At 40.7% G+C, this 27,850-nt stretch overlaps 1 protein-coding gene across 22 annotated transcripts in view; it reads left to right on the top strand.

Moving 5' to 3' along the window:
* The window catches only part of BICD1 (BICD cargo adaptor 1), a 274,492-nt gene that overhangs the window by 189,012 nt on the left and 57,630 nt on the right, over nt 1-27,850 (top strand). For 19 of the 22 annotated variants that reach the window (XM_055280140.2, XM_055280136.2, XM_055280130.2 and 16 more), the window contains one exon: nt 9,455-9,880. In XM_055280140.2, the coding sequence (XP_055136115.1) occupies nt 9,455-9,880 (426 nt within the window). Of the gene's footprint in view, nt 1-9,421; nt 9,881-27,850 lie in introns of all 22 variants that reach the window. The other 3 variants (XM_063639207.1, XM_063639205.1, XM_055280141.2) reach the window with 1 other exon arrangement.

Raw genomic sequence — 27,850 nt, 5'->3', positions numbered from 1 at the left:
ACGCCTGGCTAATGTTTTATATTTTTAGTAGAGACGGGGTTTCAACGTGTTAGCCAGGATGGTCTCGATCCCCTGACCTCATGATCTTCCCGCCTCAGCCTCCCAAAGTGCTGAGATTACAGGTGTGAACCACTGCGCCTGACCTAAGAAGGGTATTTTTTTGTTGTCCTTTTTTTCCTTATTGATGAAAACACATAGAGGATTTGAAACAAATTTACTTGAAGTGCAACTATTTAAAGTGGCCCTTCCTTCCCAATTCCTGCACTCCTCATTGCTCTCTAGAGCATGGTGAGAGCACGACCAGCAGCCTCCCTGGAGAGCCTTCCCTGACCGCATGTGTAGACTGATGGACTCAGGAGGTTAATGAAGGCCAGCATTAGATATTCTTGAAAGACTGCCAGGGTATCCCTTGAGTATTCATTAACCCAGTTGCTGGTTCTGGGAGAATTTGTACTGTCATTCCTGTTGTGAGTTTCCCCATGTTCTTCTCCCAGTAATTGAAACATGGAATCCAATGGTTAACTCAGAAGTTTTTTAAAAAGGAGGGGGGGACTTACACATTTTTTATTTCCAACATGCCATATGCTAATTTTCCCAATTAAGTATCTAATTAATTCATTCAAAATCATTTTCTGCACAGAGCGCCATTCTGGTTTTTTCCCTGAAATTGGGGGAACTGAAAAGCCCCAAGTCTCTCCCAGCTAAGAAAATGCTGTTTGTTTCCAGTAGTAATTGATCTTTATTTATAGATGCGAGCATCTATCATAAACTCTCTCTAATCAATAAAGTTTTTTGGTTTTTTGGGGTTTTTTTGAGACAGGGTCTTGCTCTGTCACCCAGGCTGGAATGCAGTGGCTTAATCTCGGCTCACTGCAACCTCCGCCTCCTGGTCTTGTGACTCGGCCTCCTGAGTAGCTGGGCTTACAGGCGTGTGCCACCATGCCCAGCTAATTTTTGTATTTTTAGTTGAGACAGGGTTTTGCCATGTTGCCCTCCCCATGTTGCCCAGGCTGGTCTCAAGTGATCGCCCACCTCCGCCTCCCAAAGTGCTGGGATTACAGGCATGAGCCACCATGCCTGGCCCTAATTAATGAAGTATTAAGTACAATATTCTATGTACAAATGCCACAGAGTTTTTTAAAGAGATGACAATGAGTAGCATTCGGTCACAAAATTGGGCTGTGTTACTTTGTACCGAAGTTCCCCATACATTGTATAGTCCTTCAGCCTGGTTTGATGTTTCTCTAAACAGCAAAGCTACTACCATTTTAAAATGCTTAGTTCAAAGAATTTTCCCTTCTGAAGTATTATTTTTCTTTTAGTTATTTATTGATTATTTTCTAAGTACAGTGTAATTATTGTTTAAAAAGCACCTCTTACTTTCTATAAAGAGTCTTTTTTCATTTGTTTACATTCCATTTCCTTCCATTCACCTACGATAGAGCCTGATCCACAGTAGATATTAAATAAATACTTGTTGAATAAAAAAACTGGCCAGGCACGGTGGCTCATGCCTGTAATCTCAGCACTTTGGGAGGCTGAGGAGGATCACTTGAGTCCAAAAGTTCGAGACCAGCCTGGGCAACGTAGGGAGACCTCACCTCTACCAAAAACAAAAAAAATTAACCAAGTGTGATGATGCACACCTGTGGTCCCAGCTACTTGGGAGGCTGAGATGGAAGGATTGCTTGAGCCTGGGAGGTTGAGGCTGCAGTGAGCTGTGATCACACCTCTGTACTCCAGCCTGAGCGATAGAGAGAGACCCTGTCTCAAAAAAAAAAAAAAAAAAAGGGAAAAAAAAGCAACAATTAAATCACCCTTCTATTATGAAACATTTCCTCCAATGTCAGGTGATAATATATAAGAATATTGCCCTGGGCGGCCGGGCGCGGTGGCTCACGCTTGTAATCCCAGCACTTTGGGAGGTCGAGGCGGGCGGATCACGAGGTCAGGAGATCGGGACCATGGTGAAACCCCGTCTCTACTAAAAATACAAAAAATTAGCCAGGCGTGGTGGCGGGCGCCTGTAGTCCCAGCTACTTGGAGAGGCTGAGGCAGGAGAATGGCGTGAACCCGGGAGGCGGAGCTTGCAGTGAGCCGAGACTGCACCACTGCACTCCAGCCTGGGCGACAGATCCAGACTCCATCTCAGAAAAAAAAAAAAAAGTATATATATATATATATATATATATATATAATTAGCCAGGCATGGTGGCGGGTGCCTGTAGTCCCAGCTACTCAGGAGGCTGAGGCAGGAGAATGGCTTGAACCCGGGAGGCAGAGGTTGCAGTGAGCTGAGATCACGCCACTGCACTCCAGCCTGGGTAACAGAGTGAGACTCTCATCCATCTCAAAAAAAAAAAAAGAGGCCAGGCTTGGTGGCTCATGCCTGTAATCCCAGCACTTGGGGGGGGCCGAGGCGGGCAGATCACCTGAGGTCTGGAGTTCGAGACCAGCCTGACCAACATGGAGAAACCCCGTTTCTACTAAAAATACAAAATTAGCCGGGCGTGGTGGCACATGCCTGTCATCCCAGCTACTAGGGAGGCTGAGGCAGGAGAATCACTTGAACCTGGGAGGCAGAGGTTGTGGTGAGCCGAGGTCACGCCATTGCACTCCAGCCTGGGCAACAAGAGTGAAACTCCATCTCAAAAAAAAAAAAAAAAGAATATCATAAGGTAATATCATAAAAGACCTAGGAAATGTATTCAATTCAGTTTTATTTCATTTAACCAGCATTTCAGGGGTATCTCTCTATGCGATCATGTACTTTTTAGAGACAAAAGACACAGTCACTGGCTCAAAGAGCTTGTAGTCCCAATAGGGACGCCTAGCAATTTGTGTAAATGAATATTAAAGGCACATGTTAGGTTTGCAACACAGGGATAGATTAAGATCTTTAGAGTTCCTAAGCTCTGAAAGGATTATGATATCTAACCTTGACCCTCATGTAGTTTAAAAATAAAGTTATTAAACTATGAAGTTGCTATAGGGAATCCTAATAAAGCACTTATTTTTCCTACGGTGACTGCTTTGATGTTGCCTTTAAAATATCAAACACCAGTTTTTAAGCACCTTCTTGTTCTGTTTCTTGCTTCCTCTGCTTTGCTGGGGCTGTAATCATATGGTGCAGCCTTACAACAACGGCACAGAAAGGAGTGATGAGTTTGCCTCCGCGGGCACCAAAGACTTCACAGTTAGGAGGAGATCCTTAGGTGTTAAAAGAGGAATAAGAGTTTTCCAGATGACAGCCTTTTCCCAGGTGGAGAAACATGAAACAGCTGGGCGAATAGTAGGAGCTTGTACCGCATTTGAGTGAGTGGTGTGAGTGAAGCTGCCCAGACAGAAAGAGATCAGGGCCGGGCACCGTGGCTCGCTCCTGTAATCCCAACACTTTAGGAGGCCAAGTCACGAGGATCACTTGAGTTTGAGACCAGCCTGGGCAACATAGTGAGACCTCGTCTCTACAAAAAAATTTAAAAAATGAGGCGAGAGGATGACTTGAGTCCAGGAGGTTGAGGCTCCAGTGAGCCATGATGGTGCCACTGGACTCCTGCCCGGGTGACATAGCAAGAGATCGGGTCTTACGGGAAGTCCAGGCCATCAGTTTAATAAATACTACTGAATTTTAAACTCTGCAGTGCAAACTAAATTAATGTCTTCAAGTCAAGTCCAGAGTTAAGAAACTTTTTCTGTAAAGGGCCAGATAGTAAGTATTTTAGGTTTTGCAGGCCACATGATCTTTCTTGCAGCTACCCAGCCCTGCTCTGGTAGAAGCAGCCATAGACAATATGTAAACAAACAAATGGGAGTGTGTTCCAATAGAACTTTATACACAAAAATAGGTGGTGGGCTGGATTTGCTCCGGAGGACATACTACTACTTTTTTTTTTTTTTTTTTTTGAGACAGAGGCTCACTCTGTCGCCCAGGCTGGAGTGCAGTGGCGCGATCTCGGCTCACTGCAAGCTCCGCCTCCAGGGTTCATGCCATCCTCCTGCCTCAGCCTCCCAAGTAGCTGGGACTACAGGCGCCCGCCACCACGCCTGGCTAATTTTCTTGTATTTTTTAGTAGAGACGGGGTTTCACCGTGTTAGCCAGGATGATTTCGATCTCCTGACCTCATGATCTGCCTGCCTCGGCCTCCCAAAGTGCTGGGATTACAGGCGTGAGCCACAGCGCCCGGCCAGGACATACTATTGGTTGGACAACCTCTGGTCTAGGCCATCAGTTTAACAAAGATTGCAGCAAAACAGGTCTACAATGCAAACTAATGTCTGCAAATATAAGCTTATCACATAATCTGGGGCAGTCAGAGGGTTGGTTGAAATACTAGGAAAGGTTGGCAAGAGGTGTCCTATGTTGTCCAGGGAAAGAAAAGGAAAGGGTTGGGAGGAAGATGACTTTACAAATTTTTTTTTTTTTTTTGAGACGGAGTCTAGCTCTTTTGCCCAGGCTGGAGTGCAGTGGCGCAATCCTGGCTCACTGCAAGCTCTGCCTCCTGGGTTGACGCCATTCTCCCCCCTCAGCCTCCTGAGTAGCTGGGACTACAGGTGCCCACTACCATGCCCAGCTAAATTTTTTTGTATTTTTAGTAGAGACAGGGTTTCACCGTGTTAACCAGGATGGTCTTGATCTCCTGACCTCATGCTCTGCCCGCCCCAGCCTCCCAAAGTGCTGGGATTACAGGCGCGAGTCACTGCGCCCGGCCCAACTTTACAGTATTTAAGCAGGCCTGGAAGAAACCATGACACGAAGAAACACACTGTTGTCTGAAGCAATTTCCAAGTTGCCTTTCTTATAACGACACTGAGGGCAATCCTTGCGTCTCCTTTCATAAGGAGGTAAAGGCCCTTCTGATTTCCATACTCCTTCATCCCAAGTCACCTGCAAAGCAGTAAATCATGTTGAGCGTGCTTTTATGGATTCCTGTCTTCCTCCACACTTCATCCTCAGTTTCCCCCTGCTTCCTGGCTAACAGTTGAGATTCCTATAATCAGAGAATGAACCTTTCATTTCACTACCAGAGATAAAGTGAAAAGTCCATGTTTTTGCTTGAAGTAACAACCTAGTTGAAATGCAGTCAGTCAGCAAATATAAAGGAAAGGTGGCTGGATGCTTTAGTGTGGGAAAGGTTGTTTGCTAGGTGGAAAAGGTTGGAGAGAGTCAGTCACAGGGCAGGAGCAGCAAACTCAAATGAGCACAAGCAGCTTATAAATAGCATTAAGTATAAGATGTAAAGAAAAAGTGGAGGCCGAGTGCAGTGGCTCATGCCTATAACCCAGCACTGCGGGAGGCTGAGGTGGAAGGATCGCTTCAGTCCAGGAGTTTGAGACCAGCCTGGGCAACATGGCAAAACCTTGTCTCTACAAAATAAAAAAGAAAAGAAAAAAGCCAAGCGTGGAGGTATGCGCCTGCAATCCCAGCTACCCAGGAGGCTGAGGCAGGAGGATTGATTGAGCCTGGGAGATCGAGGCTGTAGTAAGCTGTGATCAAGCCACTGTACTCTAGCCTGGGCAACAGAGCAAGACCCTGTCACAAACAAACAAACAAACAAAAGGAAAAGTAGATGGAAAAGGAACAGCTAGTGCTCACTTACAGGTGATTTTTGTCCTCTGTGAAGGTGGGCCCGGTGTTGCCTGAATTTTTTATTTTTTTATTTTTATTTATTTATTTTGAGATGAAGTCTTGCTCTGTTGCCCAGGCTGGAGTGCAGTGGCGTGATCTCGGCTCACTGCAACCTCTGCTTCCTGGGTTCATGCCATTCTCCTGCCTCAGCCTTCCAAGTAGCTGGGACTACAGGCGCCTGCCACCATGCCCCACTAATTTTTTGTATTTTTAGTAGAGACGGGGTTTCACTGTGTTAGCTAGGATGGTCTTGATCTCCTGACCTCGTGATCCGCCCGCGTCAGCCTCCCAAAGTGCTGGGATTACAGGCGTGAGCCACTGCGCCCAGCCCAAACTTTTGATTTTTTTAAGAAAGAAGTCAGACGTTTTCAAATGTTTGTGAAATCATCAGTTTTCTAAATATTGGCAATCAATTCCAAAAGTTTTATAATGTGTTACAAGCCAAATAAAGCACATCCGTAGGCTCGATGGTCTATGGGCACCGCTTGTGATCTCTGCTCTAAAACAGCTGATGTCTGAATTGGTGGAGGGGACACCGGAGCACACACCAGCCTGGGTAGCCCGCTAGAGCACAGAATGCAAACTACAGGGACACATGCCTTTGAGCAGGTGGCTGATAGCCAGGAGCTGTCAAGTTATTCTGTGTCCCAGGCCAAGTGATAACTTCTTGGACTTTTGAAAAGTATATTTCATTTCCATGCCATCATGTTCGTAACATGCTGTTTATAGCGCCCACTTATCATTTTTCCCAAAGTGCAATTTTTCTCCCATGATGTACTCATAATCTTAAGTAATGTAGTTGATATGTAACCCAGAAACTCCTACTCGATTAGAAGACAGTTATTGGTAGTATGCCACTGAGAGATTTGTTGATTTTTTGTTATATTTATTCAAATGCATATTCACGGTAGAACAATTAGCACTTTCTAGTTTTCATTCTAAATAATGTATATTATAAATAATGCTTTCCAATATTGACTCTTTTGAGTAATTCTATCAGGGACACGTTGAAATTCCAATGACCTTTTTTTTTTTTTTTTTTTGCCTTAGAGGCATCTTTCATACATAATGTATTTCTTTTCTTTTTTTTTTTTTTTTCCTCAAGACAGGGCCTCACTCTGCCACCCAGACTGGAGTGCAGTGACACCATCAGGGCTCACCGCAGCCTTGACCTCCCTGAGCTCGAGTGATCCTCCCACCTCATCCTCCCGAATAGCTGGGAGTACAGGTGCATGCCCCCACACCTGGCTAATTTTCTTATTTTTTGTAGAGAGAGGGTTTCATTAGGTTGCCAAGGCTGGTCTCAATCTCCTGTGCTCAAGCAATTCACCTGCCTTGGCCTCCCAAAGTGCTGAGATTACAGGCCTGAGCCACTGTGCCCAGCCCTCATAATGCATTCACGCACCACAGTGTGGGGAGCACAATCTTTCACTGAAATAACACTATCCATATTCACATATACAACTAGCATTGTTAGAAACATCTGCCATGCATGTCTTTATGAGTTGCATTCTACTAGAGCACCACAGTGTTCCAGTGACCAGTGAGTGCTGGTTTACCATCAGCTTTCATTGTTCCCTTCTGACAGTGTATTTCTGAATTTTTTCCTGGGCCCAGTGCTGCCCAGAGTAAAGGCTACATTCTTCACTCCTCCTTGCAGCCAAATGGCATAAGACTAGTACCAGCCAATGGTATAAAACAAGTGATGTGGGTGACTTTTAATGTCCTTAAAGGGAGAGAGTGTGCCCCTTATTTCGTCCCACCGCTTAGAATGTGATCAAATGGCAAGCCACCTTAGATAGTATGGTCTAGACTTGAAGGCCGTACAACAACAGAGAAAGAGCCTGGCTCCTGGATGACCTCATGGGGCAGAGATTCCCTACTGGCCCTTAACTGTCTACCTCCATACTGTTACATAAGAGAAAAACTTCTGGCCGGGTGTGGTGGCTTATGCCTGTAATCCCAGCACTTTGGGAGGCTGAGGTGGGCAGATCACAAGGTCAGGAGATCAAGACCATCCTGGCTAACACAGTGAAACCCTGTCTCTACTAAAAATACAAAAAATTAGCCGGGTGTGGTGGCGGGCGCCTGTAGTCCCAGCTACTCAGGAGGCTGAAGCAGGAGAATGGCCCGGAGGCAGAGCTTGCAGTGAGCCGAGATCGCACCACTGCACTCCAGCCTGGGCAACAGAGCGAGACTCCATCTCACAAAAAAAAAAAAAAAAAAAAGAAAAACTTCCATCTTGACTAAGTCACTCTTGTTTAGGTGTCTGTTACATCAGCCAGCTTACATCCCAACTAAATCTCTACCCTAACTTTTGCGAGACAAACCATTGCATTGAGATTATGTAAAGGGAAGTTGGGGGAGAAAGAGAAATATATGATGATGATACTGGTCTATGTTCCCTATTCTTCAGTTTTTAAAATATTTTTTAAAATTCAAGTTCAAACTAATATATATGCTAAAATACATATGAAACTATGCACATAGTTTGTATTAGCATCTAATATCATGATGACTTTATTTTACTTTTTCTAGTTTATTTTTTCATTCCCTGTAGTTCTTTATTCAGCAAATGGCACATTGAACAGCAGAATTCTGTTTTAAACACCAAGAAGGAACACTGAAGCACTATGAGGAGCAATGAGGTGGATAAAAAAATACTTCCTTTCTCTAAGAAGATTACAGTGTACTTGTGGAGATAAAATGTTTCTTAAAAGGTGGCATGTGTTAAGTGCCATGGAAAAGATTGCAAGGAGGCATGTCGGCTCCGAGGAGACATCCCTGTCACCCGTGGGCCTTCATGACCAAGAGGTTGTTTGAGGAGGTTTATTTTGACTGCATTTCAAAAGAATATTACCTCAATAACAATACATGGCCAGGTGCAGTGGTTCACACATATAATCCACCACTTTGGGAGGCCAAGGCCTGAGGATTGCTTGAGCCCAGGAGTTCAAGAGCAGCCTGGGCAATACAGTGAGACCCGTCTCTACAAGAAATAAAAACAAAAAATAAAAAAACAGCCAGGTATGGTGGTACATGCCTGTGATCCTAGCTACCTGAGGAGCTGAAATGGGAAGATCACTTGAGCCCGGGAGGTTGAGGCTGCAGTGAGCCATGCTCATACCACTGCACCCCAGTCTGGGCAATAGAGCGAGACCCTGTCTCAAAACAAACAGACAAACCAACAAAAGCAATGTAGGTATTTTTTGTTACTGGATAGTTGACGTAACTGTTCTTTCGGATTCTGTCTATCCTTTAAGCACATAACAATGATCTTTGCATTTTCATCTTCCTCTCAAACATTACTGAGATTATGTTGCTATGATCGTTAACAAATTTATCTCTGGGTATAAAAATTTCCTCATTATTAATAAGGAAATAAAACAAAGTAATGGTGATGATACAATCTTTTCTCAGATTGCAAATATTCTCATAAATTATTAGAAAAAATATTCCCTATTTATTAGGCAAACAGTGCCCCCTTTTGACCACTGAATCCTATAAAAGAAATCCTAAGACAATAGACTCATCTCTGCTAAAAATTGAATTAGAGAGTTATATAGATTTATATTATTAGATCTAATTATATATAACATATTTATGTTATATCACTATAATACCTAATTATATATTTTATATATAGTATATAATTTCTAAAGAAACTATCCTATATAACTTTAAGGATATACTGTGTGCTTTTTATTATTTATTTTTTAGACTCATGTTGTATTTTGTTAAATGATTAGGTCCACTAGAGTGTTTAATGGCAGTTTTGTAAGATCCACATTTTAGTTTTATGAATCTTCTTTATCCTGTCTGATTCAGGTTGAATACGAAGGCTTAAAGCATGAGATTAAGCGATTTGAGGAGGAGACGGTACTGCTGAACAGCCAGCTGGAAGATGCCATCCGACTGAAAGAGATTGCTGAGCACCAACTGGAAGAAGCCCTCGAGACTTTAAAAAATGAAAGAGAGCAAAAGAACAACCTGCGGAAGGAGCTCTCCCAATATATCAGCCTCAACGATAACCACATCAGCATCTCAGTAGATGGACTCAAATTTGCCGAGGATGGGAGTGAACCAAACAATGATGACAAAATGAACGGTCATATCCATGGGCCTCTTGTGAAACTGAATGGAGACTATCGGACTCCCACCTTAAGGAAAGGAGAGTCTCTGAACCCTGTCTCTGACTTATTCAGTGAGCTGAACATCTCAGAAATACAGAAGTTGAAGCAGCAGCTTATGCAGGTAAGAACTTTGTTTAGGGCCGCTAGAGTGAATTTCTTATAGATTGCATGTAGCATGTTGTGGGACTTCTGATTCTTGCATTTCACTTCCAGATTTCTTTTCTTTTCTTTTTACTTTTCTTCTCTTTTCTTTTATATTCTGTTCTTTTCAAGACAGAGTCTTGCTCTGTCGCCCAGGCTGGAGTACAGTGGTGCAATTTTGGCTCACTGCAACCTCCGCCTCTCAGGTTCAAGCGATTCTCCTGCCTCAGCCTCCTGAGTAGCTGGGACTACAGGTGCCTGCCACCATGCCTGGCTAATTTTTTTGTATTTTTAGTAGAGACGGGGTTTCACCGTATTAGCCAAGATGGTCTTGATATCCTGACCTCGTGATCCACCCACCTCAGCCTCCCAAAATGCTGGGATTACAGGCGTGAGCCACCACGCCCAGCCCCAGATTTCTTTTCTAAATATCACTTCTTCAACTAGAAACTTTGAAAGTGCAATATTTTAGAAAGACACGACAGAAGGAGGGTTAAAGAGAAATGCAGTCTCTCATTTGCATCACTTCAAGAAATGAACTTCTGAGAGCCATAAATTGAGTTCCAATGAAGTCTGAGAAAAGACAGAAAAAAAAGTTCCTTGGGCCGGGCGCGGTGGCTCACACCTGTAATCCCAGCACTTTGAGAGGCTGAGGCGGGCGGATCACCTGAAGTCAGGAGTTCAAGACCAGCCTGGCCAACGTGGTGAAACCCCATCTCTACTAAAAATACAACAAATTAGCTGGACGTGGTGGCGGGTGCCTGTAATCCCACCTACTCAGGAGGCTGAGGCAGGAGAATCACTTGAACCCAGGAGGCGGAGACTGCAGTGAGCCGAGATCGCCACTGCACTCCAGCCTGGGCAACAAGAGTGAAACTTTCATCTCAAAAAAAAAGAAAAGAAAAAGAAAAAAGAAAAGACAGAACCTTAATGCATTTCCGATTAACAAAAGAATTCAAAAGCTTTATATACAAGTAAAATGATGGAAACCATGCAGTTTTCATCACAAGCAACTGTGTATATAGCTTCCAGATTTATGGTTACATTTCACAGGAATACTTGAAGCCTTAAAAGACGTAAAGGACTTCCTATGTACAAATTATCCAGGATACCATATGATTAAAAATACAGAACAGGTATAATCTAAGACCAAAGGATTCTTATTGCAATATGAGTTAAACCTGAAGTTTTTAGCATCTTCAAATCAAATGTCTTGTGAAGAGTCCCAGCCTTGAACCTTACTTCCTTGTGAAATCACTTTCTAGTTAGAGTCTTGCCTTCCTGCCACATGTAATGGAAATGTTGTTTAAGGAACAGCAGCATTACCATCACCTGGGGGCTTATTTATACAAATTGTGGAGCTCCATGTAGATCTACTGAACTAGAAATCTGGTAAAACAAGCTTGTTAAGTGATTAAATTCGAGGCTTAATCTTCAATCTCAATCTTATCCCTCCAAGGTTCTGCATGTATAGCTGATAATTAGAGGCTGTTAAGCCTCTGGCAGTCATCTGCCTCCACGGAAATGATGACTGGAAAAGTGAAATTAGCAGAAATAAGTAAGAGAACGGAGAGCCAATGATGTTGATTTGTTAACAGTTTATTTTCTATGTCTTTTTGCTCAGTTTACACTAATATGACTAAATTGATTGAAACAGAAAACGTATTTCCTTGCGAAAAAGTTTTACATGACAGATATATTCATAAGAATTTGTGCCCCCCAGATTGAATACCATTAAATAGAAGTTACATGAGTTTTTTTTTTTAACTCTCATGTTGGTGGCTTTGAGATAAAAAGTTAGTGGGTTCAGGCTTTTTGTTTCTTCCTTTTATTTTGGTGTCAGTGCAGAAGGTAATAGAAAAAGAGGCTTCTATGCATAAAACAGCACAACAGTTTTCCACCAGGTCATCTACTGGCTGGAAGCTCAGAGCTGTGCCCAGGTTTAATTCTAAATGTGATCTGAATTGGGTAATACAAAAGTCTAAAAAAGATGAAAAGTTCAATTAAAAGAATGGTGGAAAACAAGTAAGTTCTCAGCAGGAGACTGGCTCTCCTGAGTTCTCAATAGACTGTCGTTTTCGTTTGGGTGAGGCGGTTCCTCATTGCCAGAGAATGTTTTCTTCCTTGAGAAGGTTTAGCATCTCTGATCCCAACTCATGAGATGCTGGTTACAGTTCCTCAGTTGAAGTGATGACCAGAAACTCCCCATGTATTTCAAATGCTCTGAGAGTCACACTAGTTGACAGTCATTCTTAGAGGACAGCACTTTACTTTCCCATGGAATGGGATACATAATACCCTCCTCGTGAGAGTGTCATGAAGGTTTATGAGTTATATGCAGAGGGCTGAGAACGGGGACTAGCGCACAGTAAATGCTCAGTAATTATGAACTGTTATCATTATGTCATCTCCACTGGTCCTTTAATTTATTAGGCACTCACTTTATAATAATTTAGATAATTATTATTAACTATTATTTTTGGCTATTAGCTCAAGGATAATCATCCCAAAAGGGACTGATGTGGATACTGGTAGGAATATAGAAAAATAACAGTTAAGTCTCATGGTGCAAGAAGGTCTGAGAAAGGATATTCATTTAGCAAAATGTTAGGGTGAGAAAAACTTTGCTGGATAAACCCTCCCTCAGTCTATTAGAAAGCTGTGTCCCTTCAAATCTTTCTTCAACCCTTAACTGATGCTGACAGTTTGCAAAGGTGTAGAGGGGCGCAGGTAGGTCCTTACATCCCAAAGTTTGCTCCGGATTTAGTTGTGAAAACCAGGTTCAACACTGGTAGGGCTCTGCAGCTTCCAATCTCATACCAACAACACTAACCGTAAATTTTTTTTTAGATAGAATATCCATTTATCTTCTTGTAATCAGCATTTTTAAAAAGCATATCAGCTTTTCCTAAGAATATATTTTATTCAAATGAGTAAATTCATGAGAAGTATACCTTCTCACGAATTATTTCTTTGCAATACAGTTTTTTCCGTAGCCACACATCTTTTTGGGTTAAATTTATGTAAATAAACACATTTAAATAAACACATTACAAAAACATTACAGGATACATTGCCTAGAATTTATTGTAATTGGCTTTGATGTTAATAAGGATTAAAAATAATATGGCAATTCTGATCAATGAGAGTACTGTGCACCTGAAGCATATATGTGTCAGTACCATTGTTCTGGAAATTATGAAGAGGAACCAATCAAATGTACTTTAAGTATGGCTATCTGGAATGCTTGGGGCCAGGTGTGTTTTAAAAATTCAAGTTTCAGATTGTAGAAAGGTAATATGCAGCATATACCATATAGATTGTGATATCTCCACTGGGATCAGATGCAGCATCCAGTGATCAAATAATATTAACATTTCTGCAGTGAAATGTAAGCATTCACACTAAGAATAAGATGAGGACCATTAAAGGCCTTACACCAGTCAGGTGCAGTTTGGCTGCCCTGGGAGTTTAGGACTGTCTGAATATTGCCAAGTGAGTTTTATCATAACCAAGTGAGTTATGATAAAACTTGATTTCGAGCTTTTTGGATTTTGCAGTTGCAGGTGTTGTAGGAATAGCACTGTCCTGTTGGGCAGCTGTCAGTTTTGCACACCTCAACTTATGGTATCAACATACTTGGGACGTGACAGTTTGTATTTTCATTTTTTTAAATTATTATTATACTTTAAGTTGTAGGGTACAGGTGCACAACGTGCAGGTTTGTTACATATGTATACATGTGCCGTGTTGGTGTGCTGCACCCATTAACTCGTCATTTACATTAGGTATATCTCCTAATGCTGTCCCTGACAGTTTGTATTTTCATAGTTCTCTTATCTCTTAGGATTTCTCCTGGCCTGGATCCAAAACACTGCACGAGAGAGAAGGCCTTGTGCCTCTAAATCCAACAGCTGTGCGTAGCTAACAGCTCATGACAGTGTAAAGGGCACAGGCAAGGCTGAAACACCCTGAACCAGCTGATATGCAGCATTTCAGGTTTTCTTCCTTTTGATCAAGTACCCCTTTGATGGAGTAAGTTCAAGAGATCTCTAGTACAACATGGTGACTATAGTTAATGACAATGTATTGTATTGAAAATAAAAGAGCAGTTTTAAGTGTTCTCAGTGTTGTAGAACCCCTAAATGTAGATCCGCGTGTTGGATGGGCAGTAAGCCAAATACTGACACATCAGTGCTTAGCAGCAGAGAAAGGTGTATTCATTTTGGCCAAAAATGGCATTGTGGGAGAGGCAATCTATCAAATCATACCTGCCTTTGAACGTAACTGGGGGTTTTTGTGAGTAAGGCAGCTATGCAGGAGATGAAATCCCCCAATGATCAAAGTTGTTTGCGTCCTTTAGCTCAATCAGACTTCTGGATGCCATCAAGGAGGTCTGCATGACCTAAGAATCATTGTCCTTTGAAAGGAAAACAAGTTCATTAATCTTACTGGCTGCCAGGGTTAGGATGCAAAGTTAATCAATTATCAGTGACTACCGTCTACCGAATGACTACGTGCAGGCAGTCATGCATGGAGGAAGACAAGGACAAAGAGAAAGGAAAATAAGTAAAAAACAAACATTTAATGATTTTGATCATATAGGCTCGGTTGCATCACCACAAACATGATAAGTATGTCAGGTCATGCATGTCATAATTAGCTCAATTTCCACTTTGCCTACATATTTCAAAACATCATGCTGTACGTGATAAATATATACAATTTTTGTCAGTTAAATACATTAATTTGTTTTTAAAGAACTCCTTTGAAAACAGTATACCTAGTCCATACCCTTTCGGCCTTTTCTTCTCCTACAAGGCTCAATGTATGCCCATGAGTTATGTTTTCCCATCCATAGATATTTATTTAACCTGGTTCCAGGAAAAAAAAAAAATGCCTCTGTCGATGAAGCAAGTCAAACTCTGTAAAATATTTTAAGAGATTTATTCTGAGCCAAGTATGAGTGACCATGGCCTGGGACAAAGCCCTGAGGAGGTCCTGAGAACATATGCCCAAGGTGGTTGGAGTACAGCTTGGTTTTATATATTTTAGGGAGGCATGAGACATCAATTAAATACATTTAAGAAATACATTGGGCCGGGTGCGGTGGCTCACGCCTGTAATCCCAACACTTTGGGAGGCCAAGGTGGGTGGATCGTGAAGTCAAGAGATTGAGACCATCCTGGCCAACATGATGAAACCCCGTCTCTACTAAAAAAAATACAAAAATTAGCTGGGCATGGTGATGTGTGCCTATAGTCCCAGCTACTTGGGAGGCTGACGCAGGAGAATCGCTTGAACCCAGGAGGCGGAGGTTGCAGTGAGCCGAGATCGCGCCACTGCACTCCAGCCTGCGACAGATCAAGACTCCGTCTCAAAAAAAAGAAAAAAGAAGGAAATAACATTAGTTTGGTTCAGAAAGGTGGGACAGCTCAAAGCAGGGGCTTCCAGGCGATAGGTAAATTTAAACATTTTCTGGTTGACAATTGGTCGAGTTTATCTGAAGGCCTGGAATCAGTGGAAAGAAAATGTTCAGGTTAAGATAAAGGATTGTGGAGACCAAGTTTTATTGTGCAGAAGAAGCTCTCAGATAGCTGACTTCAGAGAGAGCAGGTTGTAAAATGTTTCTTATTGCACTTAGAAGGGTGCCTGGCTCTTAGCTGATTATCTCCTGGATCTGGAAAGGAAGGAAGGAAAACAAAGGGGGGAAAGGGGATTCTCTACAGAATGTGGATTTTTCCCACAAGAGACTTTGCAGGGCAATTTCAAGGTATGGCAAGGAAATATATTTTGGTTTTCTTCCTTTGCCAGTGTCAGATTGGAAAGTAAGTCTTGATATACAGGGTTAAATAAAACCCATCCGATGAGAACTTACGGTTTGTAGGGCATGACTCCCCAGACCCCTTAGGAATTTGGGCAAGATAAAAAAAAGTCAGAGCTTCGTCCTCACCTCTGCCTTAATTATCAGGAATGTTGAGTGAATTGTTTTGCTTCTCTGAGGCTCATTCAAAAGGGGAAAGTAATAAATTAGCCCCACCATTTGTCTCTGCCATGCCTTTGTTGGAACTACGGAAAAAAACAAAACAAAAATCAGATCTCCTTCTTCAAGCCGTCATACTGCCATCTGCTGGGAAATGGTAATAACAAGTATAAACATTTATAGCTACTGCAATTTAAATAGCACCTCCTGGAGTTGTTTGCATACGAGCTGCAGACTTCTGCATCGAAGCCCTGGTGATAATCCCGTGCCTCCTCTGTAGAATTGTGAGGACCAAATGGGACGGTAAATATGAAACTGTGTATAAGTCACAACATTTTATAAATTATTATTGTCCTGGAAACTGCCATCAAGTTTCGAGATGCCAAGAAGGTCCCCACTATCCCTTTGTATAAACAGTCAATACATAAATTATAAAAAGCATGGGAAAGGCAAGTGATGGTAAGCCTATATCTAAACTAGGGAGAGCTTTTTCCCAGAACAAATTAGAGTGAATATTTTACTGAACTGTATGCCTTCCTAGGTTATGGAATAAAATACAGGAATATTTTAAACTTAGCTAATCATGCTGTTTCACATAATACAGAAACATATACACAAAAAATACAGTAAGAAAACATTTTGATTAACTTCAGAGTCTCTATAAACTTGACAATGGTCCTCGATAGTGAATAGCTCAATGAGTGCCATCCTTTATTCATGAGAGAAGTTTTTCAGAGTATTATCGGATAAATTATTTTGGTTTTTTGGTGCCCTCAAGACCTCATTATTTCAAATAGGTTGTAATTGACATTTTCCAGTGACAGTCAAATACCTTAATAAGTTTTATTAGAATGAAAATAAGTAGATCCTGTCTGGAAATACTAACTGAATTACTTAATCTATTTAAAGGTGTCCTGTATGCTTGTGCTGAAATTTCTGTCTTTGATAAATAGCCTCTAACTTTACATCTGCATAGAGTCAAACTAAGCAGGCGAAAACTCTTTGGATTTTTTTTTTCGGTATTATGCTGGATACATAATTCCACATGTAGTATGAGAAAACAGTAATGTTTCTGTAAAATTAAAATTAATATATTTTGTTGCATCCTCATGGATGTGGAAAAAATAGATTCATATTATGTTTTGATCCACTCTATTAAAGACAATTTTAATTTTTTCTATAATGATTGAGGTTAAGTGGTGATGGTAATTTGTTATATGTCCCATAAGAGTTCAAAGCAATTTTTATATATTTGCTTAATTGGTTGCTGCTTATAACAACTGTATGGAGTAGAGAGTATTGTTATCTTCATATTATAGATAGGGAAACTGAGGCACGACTGGGTTATGTCATTAGTTCAAGGTCAAAAATCTAGTAAGTGGAGTTGCTACACAGAGAGTCGAACAAGTGAAATACTGTCTCTGCTTAAAGACTCACAGAATATTTATAGGATGACATTAATGAAAACAAGATTGGTCAGTTCTTGGGTTCTGAAACTTAAAATGACAAGTATAATTATTTCCTAGTACAAAGCTGACAACTTAAATGGTTAAACTATTACAGATTTTATAGTTAGAGATTACAAACTAGCTGGGCACAGTGGCTCATACCTGTAATCCCAGCACTTCGGGAGGCTGAGGCAGGAGGATAGCTTGAGGCCAGGGGTTTGAGACCGGCCTGGGCCACATGGCAAAACCCCATCTCTACCAAAAATACCAAAAAAAAATTAGCTGGGCACGGTGGTGCATGCCTATAGTCCCAGCTACTAGGGAGGCTGAGGTGGGAGCATTGCTTGAGCCTGGGAGGAGGTCAAGGCTGCAGTGAGCCGTGACCATGCCACTGCACTCCAGCCTAGGTGAAAGAGCATGACCCTATCTCAATAAATAAATAAAACAAAAATCAATGGAATCATACAATGTGTGGTCTTTTGTGACTGGCTTCTTTCACTTAGCATAACATTTTAAAGGTTCGTCCATGCTGTAATATATCAGCACTTCATTTTCATTTCTTTCTATTGTCAAATCATACTCCATGGTATGCAGATACCACATTTCATGTAACCGTTCATCAGTTGATGGACATTTTAGTTGTTCCTGTTTTTTTAGCTGTTATCAATAAAGCTGCTATGAACATTTGTGTGCAAGTTTTTGTGTGCACATATGTTTTAATTCCCAGGGGGAGTTGATACTAGAGGTGGAAATGCTGGGTCATATGGTAATTCTATGTTTTACTTTCTGAGGAACCGCTGGTTTTGAAAACAAACTAAGTGTACCATTTTATATCCCCACCAGCAGTGCATGAGGGTTCCGATTTCTCCACATTCTCACTAACACTTGTTATTATGTGCCTTTTCAATCATAGCCATCCTGGTGGATGTGAAGTGGTATTTCATTATCATCTTGACTTGTATTTCCTTGATGGCTATGATGTTGGGCATCTTTTCATGTACTTATTGGCCCTTTTATATCTTCTGTGAAAAAATGTCTATTCAGATTATTTTTTGACTGGATTGTCTTTTTATTTCTGAGTTGAAAGAGTTCTTCACTGATTTGGATACAAATCCCTTATCATAAAAGTGATTTATGATTTGCAAATATTTTCTCCCATTCTGTGGGTTGTCTTTTCACTTTCTTGATGGTGTCCTTTGATGTACAAAGGAGTTTTTTTTTTTTTTAAAGAGATGGGTCTCACTATGTTGCCCAGGCCGGAGTGCAGTGGCTATTCATAGGCACAATCCGTAGCACACTGCAGCCTCGAACTCCTGGACTCTCCTGGCCTCAAGCAATCCTCCCACCTTAGCCTTCTGAGTAGCTGGGACTACAGGCGCATGCCACTATGCCCAGCTAAAAAAACTTTTTAGTCTTGATGTGTCTAGTTTATTTTTTTTCTTTTGTTGTTTGTGCTTTTGGTGTCATACAAAACTGTTGTCTAATCTAAGGTCATGAACATTCATGGCTAGGTTTTCCTCTAAGAGTTTTATAGTTTATCGCTTACATTTAGGTCTTTGATCCATTTTGACTTAATCTTTGAATATGATGTGAGGAAGAGATCAACATTACTATTTTACATGTGGGCACCCACTTGTCCCAGCACCATTTGTTGAAAAGACTATTCTATTCTTTCTTTCCCCCATTGAATTATCTTTGCACCCTTGTCCAAAATCAATTGGTCATAGATGTATATATGGGCTTATTTCTAGACTTTCAATTCTATTCCATTAATTTATATGTCTGTTTTTATGCCAATACTATAGTATCTTGATTATAGTTTTTTTGTAGCAATTTTTGAAATAGGAAAGTTTGCTAGTCCTTTTTCAAGAAGTTTCTTCAGGACTGTTTTGGCTATTCTAGGTCCTTTGCATTTCCATATAAATTTTATGACCATCTTGTCAATTTCTGCAAAGAATCCAGCTGAAATTTTGTTGGAGTTTGCATTCAATATGTAAATCAATTTGGGTAGTATTGCCATCTTAACATTCAGTTTTTTGACCCAAAAACAGGGGCTGTTTATCCCTTTATTTAGGTCTTCTTTCATTTCTTTCAACAATGCTTTATAATTTTCAGAGTACAGATGGTCCTTGACTTGTGATGGTTCGTCCAGACTTTCTGATTTAACAATGGTGTTAAAGCAATACACATTTAGTAGAAACCATACTTTGAGTACCTATACAACTGTTCTGTTTTTCATTTTCAGTACAGTAGTCAATAAATTACATGAGATAGTCAACATTTTATTATACGATAGGCTTTGAGGGGGGCTGGGCGTGGTGGCTCATGCCTGTAATCCTAGCACTTTGGGAGGCTGCGACGGGTGGATCATCTGAGGTCGGGAGTTCGAGACCAGCCTGACCAACAAAGTGAAACCCCGTCTCTACTAAAAATACAAAAATTAGCCGGGTGTGGTAGTGTGCGCCTGTAATCCCAGCTACTTGGGAGGCTGAGACAGGAGAATTGCTTGAACCCAGGAGCCAGAGGTTGCAGTGATCTGAGATTGTGCCACTGCACTCCAGCCTGGGCAACAGAGTGAGACCCTGTCTCAAAAAAAAAAGGCTTTGAGTTAGATGATTTTTGCCCAACTGTAGGCTAACGTAAGTTTTCTGGACACTTTTAAGGTAGGCTAGACTAAGCTATTACTTAGACTTAGCTTATTACTATTACTAGACTTAGCTATTACTAAATATTTGGTAGGTTGTGTGTATTAAATGCATTTTAGACATGATATTTTCTTTTTTTTTTTTTCTTTTTTGCTTGAGATGGATTCTCACTGTGTTGCTCAGGCTGGAGTACAGTGGCACGATCTTGGCTCCCTGCAACCTCCACCTCCTGGGTTCAAGCGATTCTTGTGCCTCAGCTTCCTGAGTAGCTGGGAATACAGGCACATGCCACCATGCCCAGCTAATTTAAAAAATTTTTTTTTTTTTTTTAGTAGAGACGGAGTTTCACCATGTCGGTCTGGCTGGTCTCAAACTGACCTCAAGCAATCCACCCGCCTCAGTCTCCCAAAGTGCTGGAATTACAGGCATGAGCCAATGCGCCTGGCCATACTTAGGATATTTTCAATTTACAATGGGTTTATTGAGATGTAACCCCATCACAAGTTGAGGAGCGTCTGTATACATTTTACACTTCTTTTGCTAAATTTATTCCTGCCGGGTGCAGTGGCTCACACCTGTAATCCCAGCACTTTGGGAGGCCTAGGCAGGTGGATCACCTGAGGTCTGGAGTTCGAGACCAGCCTGACCAACATGGAGAAACCCCATCTCTACTAAAAATACAAAATTAACCAGGCGTGGTGGCACATGCCTGTAATCCCAGCTACTTGGGAGGCTGAGGCAGGAGAATCGCTTGATCCTGGGAGGCGGAGGTTGTGGTGAGCTGGGATTGTGCTATTGCACTCCAGCCTGGGCAACAAGAGTGAAACTCCATCTCAAAAAAAAAAAAAAAAAATTATTCTGAAGTATATTATTTTTTGATAGTGCTATAAAAGCAATTGTTTTATTAATTTTATTTTTCATTGTTCACTGCTAGTATATAGAAATACAACTGATGTTTGTATATTGATCTTGTATCCTGCAACCTTGCAATACTTGCTTATTAGTCCTAATAGTTGTTTTTTAGTGAATTCCTTAAGAATTTCTATTAATATATACAAGATCATGTCATCTGTAAATAAAGATCATTTTACTTTTTTCTTTCCAATCTCAATACCTTTTATTTGATTTTCTCACCTAAGTTCCCTGGCTAGAACTCCAGTACAATGATGAATAAAAATGGCAACAGCAGCCATCCTTGTTTTGCTCTGGGTGTTTCATAGATGCCCTTTATCCAGGTGAGAGAGTTTTCTTCTATGACTAGATGGTTGACTTTTTTTTTATTATCACAAATGGATATTAAATTTTGTCAAATGCTTTTTCTTCATATATTGAGATGATCATGTGGTTTTTGTCATGTATTCTCTTAGTACGGTATATTATATTTATTGACTCTTGAATGTTAAATCAACATTGTGTTTCTATGATTGCATTTGGTTATGTTACTGGATTCAGTTTGCTAGTATTTCGTTGAGGATTTTGTGTCTATATTCATAAGAGGTCTTGGTCTTTAGTTTTCTTTTCTTATAATATGTTTCTCTGGGATGGAGAGGCTGTTTGTTTTTTAGTTTTTTTTTTTCTTTTTTGAAACAGAGTCTTGGTCTGTTGCCCAGGCTGGAGTGCAGTGACGTGATCTCAGCTCACTGCAACCTCTGCCTACCAGGCTCAAGCACTTCTCCTGCCTCAGCCTTCCAAGTAGCTAGGATTACAGGTGCCCACCACCACATCAGGCTAATTTTTGTATTTTTAGTAGAGATGGGGTTTCGCCATGTTGACTATGCTGGTCTCCAACTCCTGACCTCAAGTGATCCGCCCGCCTTGGCCTCCCAAAGTCCTGTTTATCTAGTTTTGGTATCAGAGTAATACTGGTCTCATAAGAGTTGGGAAGGATCCCTCTCCCTCCATCTTTTTTAGCCTTCGTCCGGTTCACTGACTTTTGTGTATTAGTGTGCATGAGAGAATTTTCTTTTCACCACACACTCTAGACACTTTTCTTTTAACAACTGATGAATGCCCTCATATAGAGTTTCTTTGTTCTGTCTTGATCTTTTTTCATAGAATTCTCTTTTGTTGGGGCACAGACATGCATTATCAGAGTTGTTTCTCTTCAAGCAGAGAAGAACAAATTATTTAATAGTGCCGTTTGTGCATATTGACGCTATGTATACTGTTATAAGAATCACATGATCATTTAAGTGTCAAATTGAGAGTCAAAAGACTTGGCTGGGCAGGGTGGCTCTCACCTGTAATCCCAGCACTTGGGAAAGCCAAGTTGGCAGGATTGCATGAGGCCAGGAATTAAAGATCAGCCCGGGCCATGTAGAGCGACCTCATCTCTATTTATAAAAAGTCTTTGAGGCTGGGCACGGTGGCTCATACCTGTAATCCCAACACTTTGGGAGGCCGAGGTGGGCAGACCACATGAGGTCAGGAGTTCGAGACCAGCCTGGCCAACATGGTGAAACCCCGTCTGTACTAAAAATACAAAAATTAGCTGGGTGTATTGGCACGTGCCTGTAATCCCAGCTACTTGGGAGGCTGAGGCAGGAGAGTTGCTTGAACCGGGAGGCAGAGGTTGCAGTGATCCAAGATCATGCCACTGCACTCCAGCCTGGGCGACAGAGTGAGACTCCGTCTCAAAATAAATAAATAAATAAAAAATAAAAGGTAAACACTCAGTGAAGTAAAAAATAATTTCTATGGGCTATAGGAACAACAATAATAATAGTAAACATATGTTGTATACTTACACTAGACTAACCAGTTTACAAATACTGAAGTCAGGTTTTCTGGCAAAACAACCAGCTCTTCTGTGAAAAAATAAAATCTCCAGTTCCAGATAGAAAATGATTATAAGAGGAGAAATAAGACAACTATTCTCAGTCACTACAGAAGATTATAATAAACTCCTCAACTCTCTCTTGGATAAATTCTTTACAAATGGAAATTAAAATAGTAACACTTAAAATGTATAGTAATTTTAAGCTTTAAAGTGCTTTGCATTTTGTTCATTCAGAGCACTAAATCTAAAACAATTTAGGCCAGGCCCGGTGGCTCACGCCTATAATCCCAGCACTTTTGGAGGCCAAAGCGGGTAGATCACCTGAGGTCAAGAGTTCGAGACCAGCCTGACCAACATGGCGAAACTCTGTCTCTACTAAAAATACAAAAATTAGCCAGTCGTGGTGGCAGATGCCTGTAATCCCAGCTACTTGGGAGGCTGAGGCAGGAGAATCGCTTGAACCTAGGAGGCAGAGGATGCAGTGAGCCGAGATCGCGCCATCGCACTCCAGCCTGGGCGACAGAGTGAGACTCCATCTCAAAAAAAATAAATAAAATAAATAAATAAAAGTTTAAGCATCTGCTCTTTGAAATCCAAATACAATTTACGGTACTCTAAGCCTTAATAGCTGAGTGAAAATATAATGTTGGAGTTTTACAAAATTACCTGTATTTCAGTAAATTTTTTGTCAGGCCAAACTTAATTATCTGGGAGAAATATAGATAGATAGATAGATATGATATATTTATATGTGTATAATATATATTTACATATGTGTGTAATATATATGTAATTTGGATACAATTTCCTATTCAATTGATTTCAGCAGAAACGTATTAAATATAGAAAGTAGTACTGTATAGCAGCAGTCCCCAACTTTTTTTGGACCAGTGATCTGTTTCATGGAAGACAATTTTTCCACAGATAGGGTGTGGGTGGTTGGGGGCCATTAGATCTCATAAAGGAGCTTGCAACCTACATCCCTCACATGCACAGTTCACAATAGGGTTCACACTCCTATGACAATCTAATGCTGCCACTCATTTGACAGGCAGAGCTCAGGCGGTAGTGTTTGCTCGCCTGCCACTCACCTCCTGCTGTGTGTCCTGGTTCCTAATAGGCCACAGACCGGTACTGGTCAGAGGCCTGGGAGTTGGGGACTCCCGTTGTGTAGGGAGGAAACACATGCAAGAGACAGTGTTCTATTTGGTGTTTTCTGGAGATGCTATCATGAAGACACTGTAGACTTACCTTTTTAGGCTTAGAAAATGTTTATATTAAATCTCAACTGTCAGAGTCCAGATTGAAGACTGTTCTAAAGGCATGACCTTATTCATCATAACACTTTTGCTGCAAAAACAAGCTTCAGACACATTCAGTACACTGTGTTTTGATCTAATATTTATCTGATCCAGAGGCTTTTCCTTTTGAAGGGCGTTTTGGAAACAGCCTTATCTGTAATCATGTGTACTAATCGAATAATGCTTACACTTTCCAGTGCAAATTTGCTTAATTTTCAAGGGAAAAAAGGAAAACAAAAACACTTCTGACATAATCAGTTTTCACTGAGATTGTATAGAATAGAGATTTTCCATCTCCTTTATGAAAAATTCAAATGACATGGCTATTCATCAAATACCATATTACATAATTACCAGGTTTTTCACTGAAAACTCTTGCCCAGATAGTCTGGGTAAGCAAATTCATCATCACCTCTGGAGATACAGTCTAACTAATGAAATCCAGCTAAGATTTGTATTCAAATATTTCCTGACTCTAAAATGAAAGAGTTGCTTTTATAAAATTTTCAAAATTGTGAGAACAGATGCGTTTGCCATGTAAAAACATTTTGGTTGTGGGATTGTGGACCACAGCTAACCAATTGTTCACAATAGCCAACATTGTAGAACCTTCAGTGTTAAATTCACTAACTCACTTCATCATCAAAATTCCCTATGAGGTGTTACTGTGCTCCTTGCATAGGTTACCAAACTGAAGCTTTCTCAGAGTCACATAGCTAAGTAAATGTTGGTCCCGAGATTTGACTCCAGTGTTCTCTGATGCCACAGGCCTAGTTCTTTACCTGCAGTACTATCATTTGAGAATAATTTGGTTTCTGCAGCCATAATATGTAATTTGTGGGTTGCTTTCCTTTCATAGGTATGGACAAACGCTATGTCATAAAATCAGAGCTACAACTTAAAAGCCTCTACGTAACAACTTGAGATAACAAAACTGTATCTCAAGTTCTAATATATGTGATCATACTATACAGGCAGTCCTTGGTTTGCATAGTAGTCTGGGACAGTAAAAAATGGTTGTGCAAACTGAAACATGCAAAACAAACAATCATTAATGGGGAAATTTACAATTGTTTGGTGAGCTTTAAATATTTTTGTGAAACATTAAAAAGTCTCTTACTGTTGGTTATAAATATATATAGAAATGAAATATAGTAAAACTACTTAGTACTTCATAATTTAAAACATTAGGAACATTAAGAGTTAAACTTTTATTTCTTTGTAAACAGCTTATCAAGAGTATTTTGGTCTTGCTTTCTTCTATAAAGCTTAGGGCCGGGTGCGGTGTCTCACGCCTGTAATCCCAGCACTTTGGGAGGCTGAGGTGGGCGGATCACAAGGTCAGGAGTTCCAGACCAGCCTGGCCAACATGGTGAAACCCCGTTTCTACTAAAAATACAAAAATTAGCCGGGCATGGTGGCGCGTGCCTGTAGTCCCAGCTGCTTGGGAGGCTGAGGCAGGAGAATCACCTGAACCCGGCAGACGGAGGTTGCAGTGAGCATAGATCACACCACTGCACTTCAGCCTGGTGACAGAGCTAGACTCTGTCTCAAAAAAAAAAAAAAAAACTTAGGACACTGAGCAAGAATCTTTTCTATGCTTTGGCAAATTGTCATCCTCATTTGTAAGTTTGGACCATCTTCCAACATTTTATCCTCTGCACTTTAAACATCTGGAAATATCTTTGCGAGTACCTTTAATGTGCTGGAATCACTTCCTCTTCGACATTTTCATCCTTTTTGCAACTACTGTACTTTTCTTTTTCTTTTTCTTTTTCTTTTTTTTTTTTTTTTTTTTTGAGACAGAGTCTCACTCTGTCGCCCAGGCTGGAGTGCAGTGGCACAATCTCGGCTCATTGCAACCTCTGCCGCCCGGGTTCAGGCAATTCTGCCTCGGCCTCCCCAGTAGCTGGGATTACAGGTGCGTGCCACCATGCCCGGCTAATTTTTTTTTATATTTTTAGTAGAGACGGGGTTTCACCATGTTGGCCAAGCTGGTCTTGAACTACTGACCTCATGATCCACCCACCTCAGCCTCCCAAAGTGCTGGGATTACAGGTGTGAGCCACCGCACCCGGCCATACTGTATTTTTTCATTTAATAAATTGAAAATTTTGCCTCCACTAAATTTCTTTGGGTGCACATCTAAAGTCCCTCAAACAGCATTAGTGTCAACATTTCCATATTCAGTCATTTCTTCTATAACTCCATTTAGGTAGTTTTGGGGATTTTTTTAGAGGCAGGGTTTCACTATGTTGCCTCAGCTCCTGGGCCCAAGCAATACTTCTGCCTCAGCCCCTGGAATAGCTAGGACTACAGGCACACCCCACTTCACCTGGCTCCATTTATGTTTTTTTTTTTCAGATTTCATTTCCAACATTGTCACTCTTTGTTGCTGTCCTTTCTTTCTTGTTGTAATCCATTTTTGTAAAACATCACATGGATTTATCACTAGGAGACAAGACAAGGCAACTACATCCTTAGCTGTCTGTGAGTGAACTGAATAACAGATACATAGTAACCAATCACTGGCCGACTTTGAATGAAGTGGTGTCATTGGCCATTGGTCATGATGTTATGTAGTGATTTTATAGACTGAAGTGCTGGCATCAAAGATTGTGCGTTATGCATTGCTCACAATCAATATATTTGGTCATTGAAATTTGGACCATGGTTTGGGGAGTAGCTGGTGTTTTAACTAAAGCATAGTAACTGAAACTTATGCATATTAGAACCTTACCAAGAGAGGACTACTATGAAAATTAAATGAGGGGCATCAGGTTCCACAAAGGATCATAAAAATACTACTCTACTGTATTATACATTTACATATACACATGTGTATCCTAAAGTAATAAGCTAGTTTTAAAATATTAACCATACTTAATGATTAATATTTATTATATCTAATTATAATAATTTTATTGCCATCTAGGGATTTAGAAGAGTTCGGAGGGATTTAATGTATGATCCAGGAAGTTTGAAAGTTTGAATTGGGCCAGGCGCGGTGGCTCACGCCTGTAATCTTTGGGAGGCTGAGGTGGGCGGATCACGAGGTCAGGAGATCAAGACTATCCTGGCTAACACGGTGAAACCCCATCTCTACTAAAAATACAAAAAAATTAGCCGGGCGTGGTCGCGGACGCCTGTAGTCCCAGCTACTGGGGAGGCTGAGGTGGGAAAATGGCATGAACCTGGGAGGCAGAGCTTGCAGTGAGCCGAGATCCCACCACTGCACTCCAGCCTGGGAGACAGAGCGAAACTCCATCTCAAAAAAAAAAAAAAAAAAAAAGAAAGTTTGAATAGATACCTTCCTTTAGATATAAAGACATTCAGCATGAATTCATTGCTCTTAAAGCAGATCTCATGATGATTTATTTTTTAAAAAGAAGAAGAAAGAAAAGAAAACACAAGTGCAGAAGGATATGAACACCATGATACTTCTTATAGAACAATAATGTAAACAATATTATTTGGTTATTGAGAAACATTTACATTATGAATGTAAAAACTCATAATTCATAATATTTACCCATATGGAAGGAGAGAAAATGCTTTAAAATTTTTTCTTATTGCAATTTCTTATATACCTATGTTTAATGAGGCAGTATTTTATATGGACACCTGAGTGTTTTTCATCACACGGTAATACTTACATGTCACATTATTCAAATTAATTACTAATATTTAAAATTCCTGTTTTGGACTGAAGGAATTGAATTGACTTATAAGTTCTTCTTTTAGCCCTAAAATTCTGTATGTATCTTTGACTTTTATATTAGAAACCATCAAAG

This window comes from Symphalangus syndactylus, chromosome 5 (assembly GCF_028878055.3).
Source record: "Symphalangus syndactylus isolate Jambi chromosome 5, NHGRI_mSymSyn1-v2.1_pri, whole genome shotgun sequence".
Lineage (NCBI taxonomy): Eukaryota > Metazoa > Chordata > Mammalia > Primates > Hylobatidae > Symphalangus > Symphalangus syndactylus.
The sequence above is the reverse complement of the archived record's forward strand: the minus strand, read 5'-3'. Positions and strand labels throughout refer to the sequence as shown.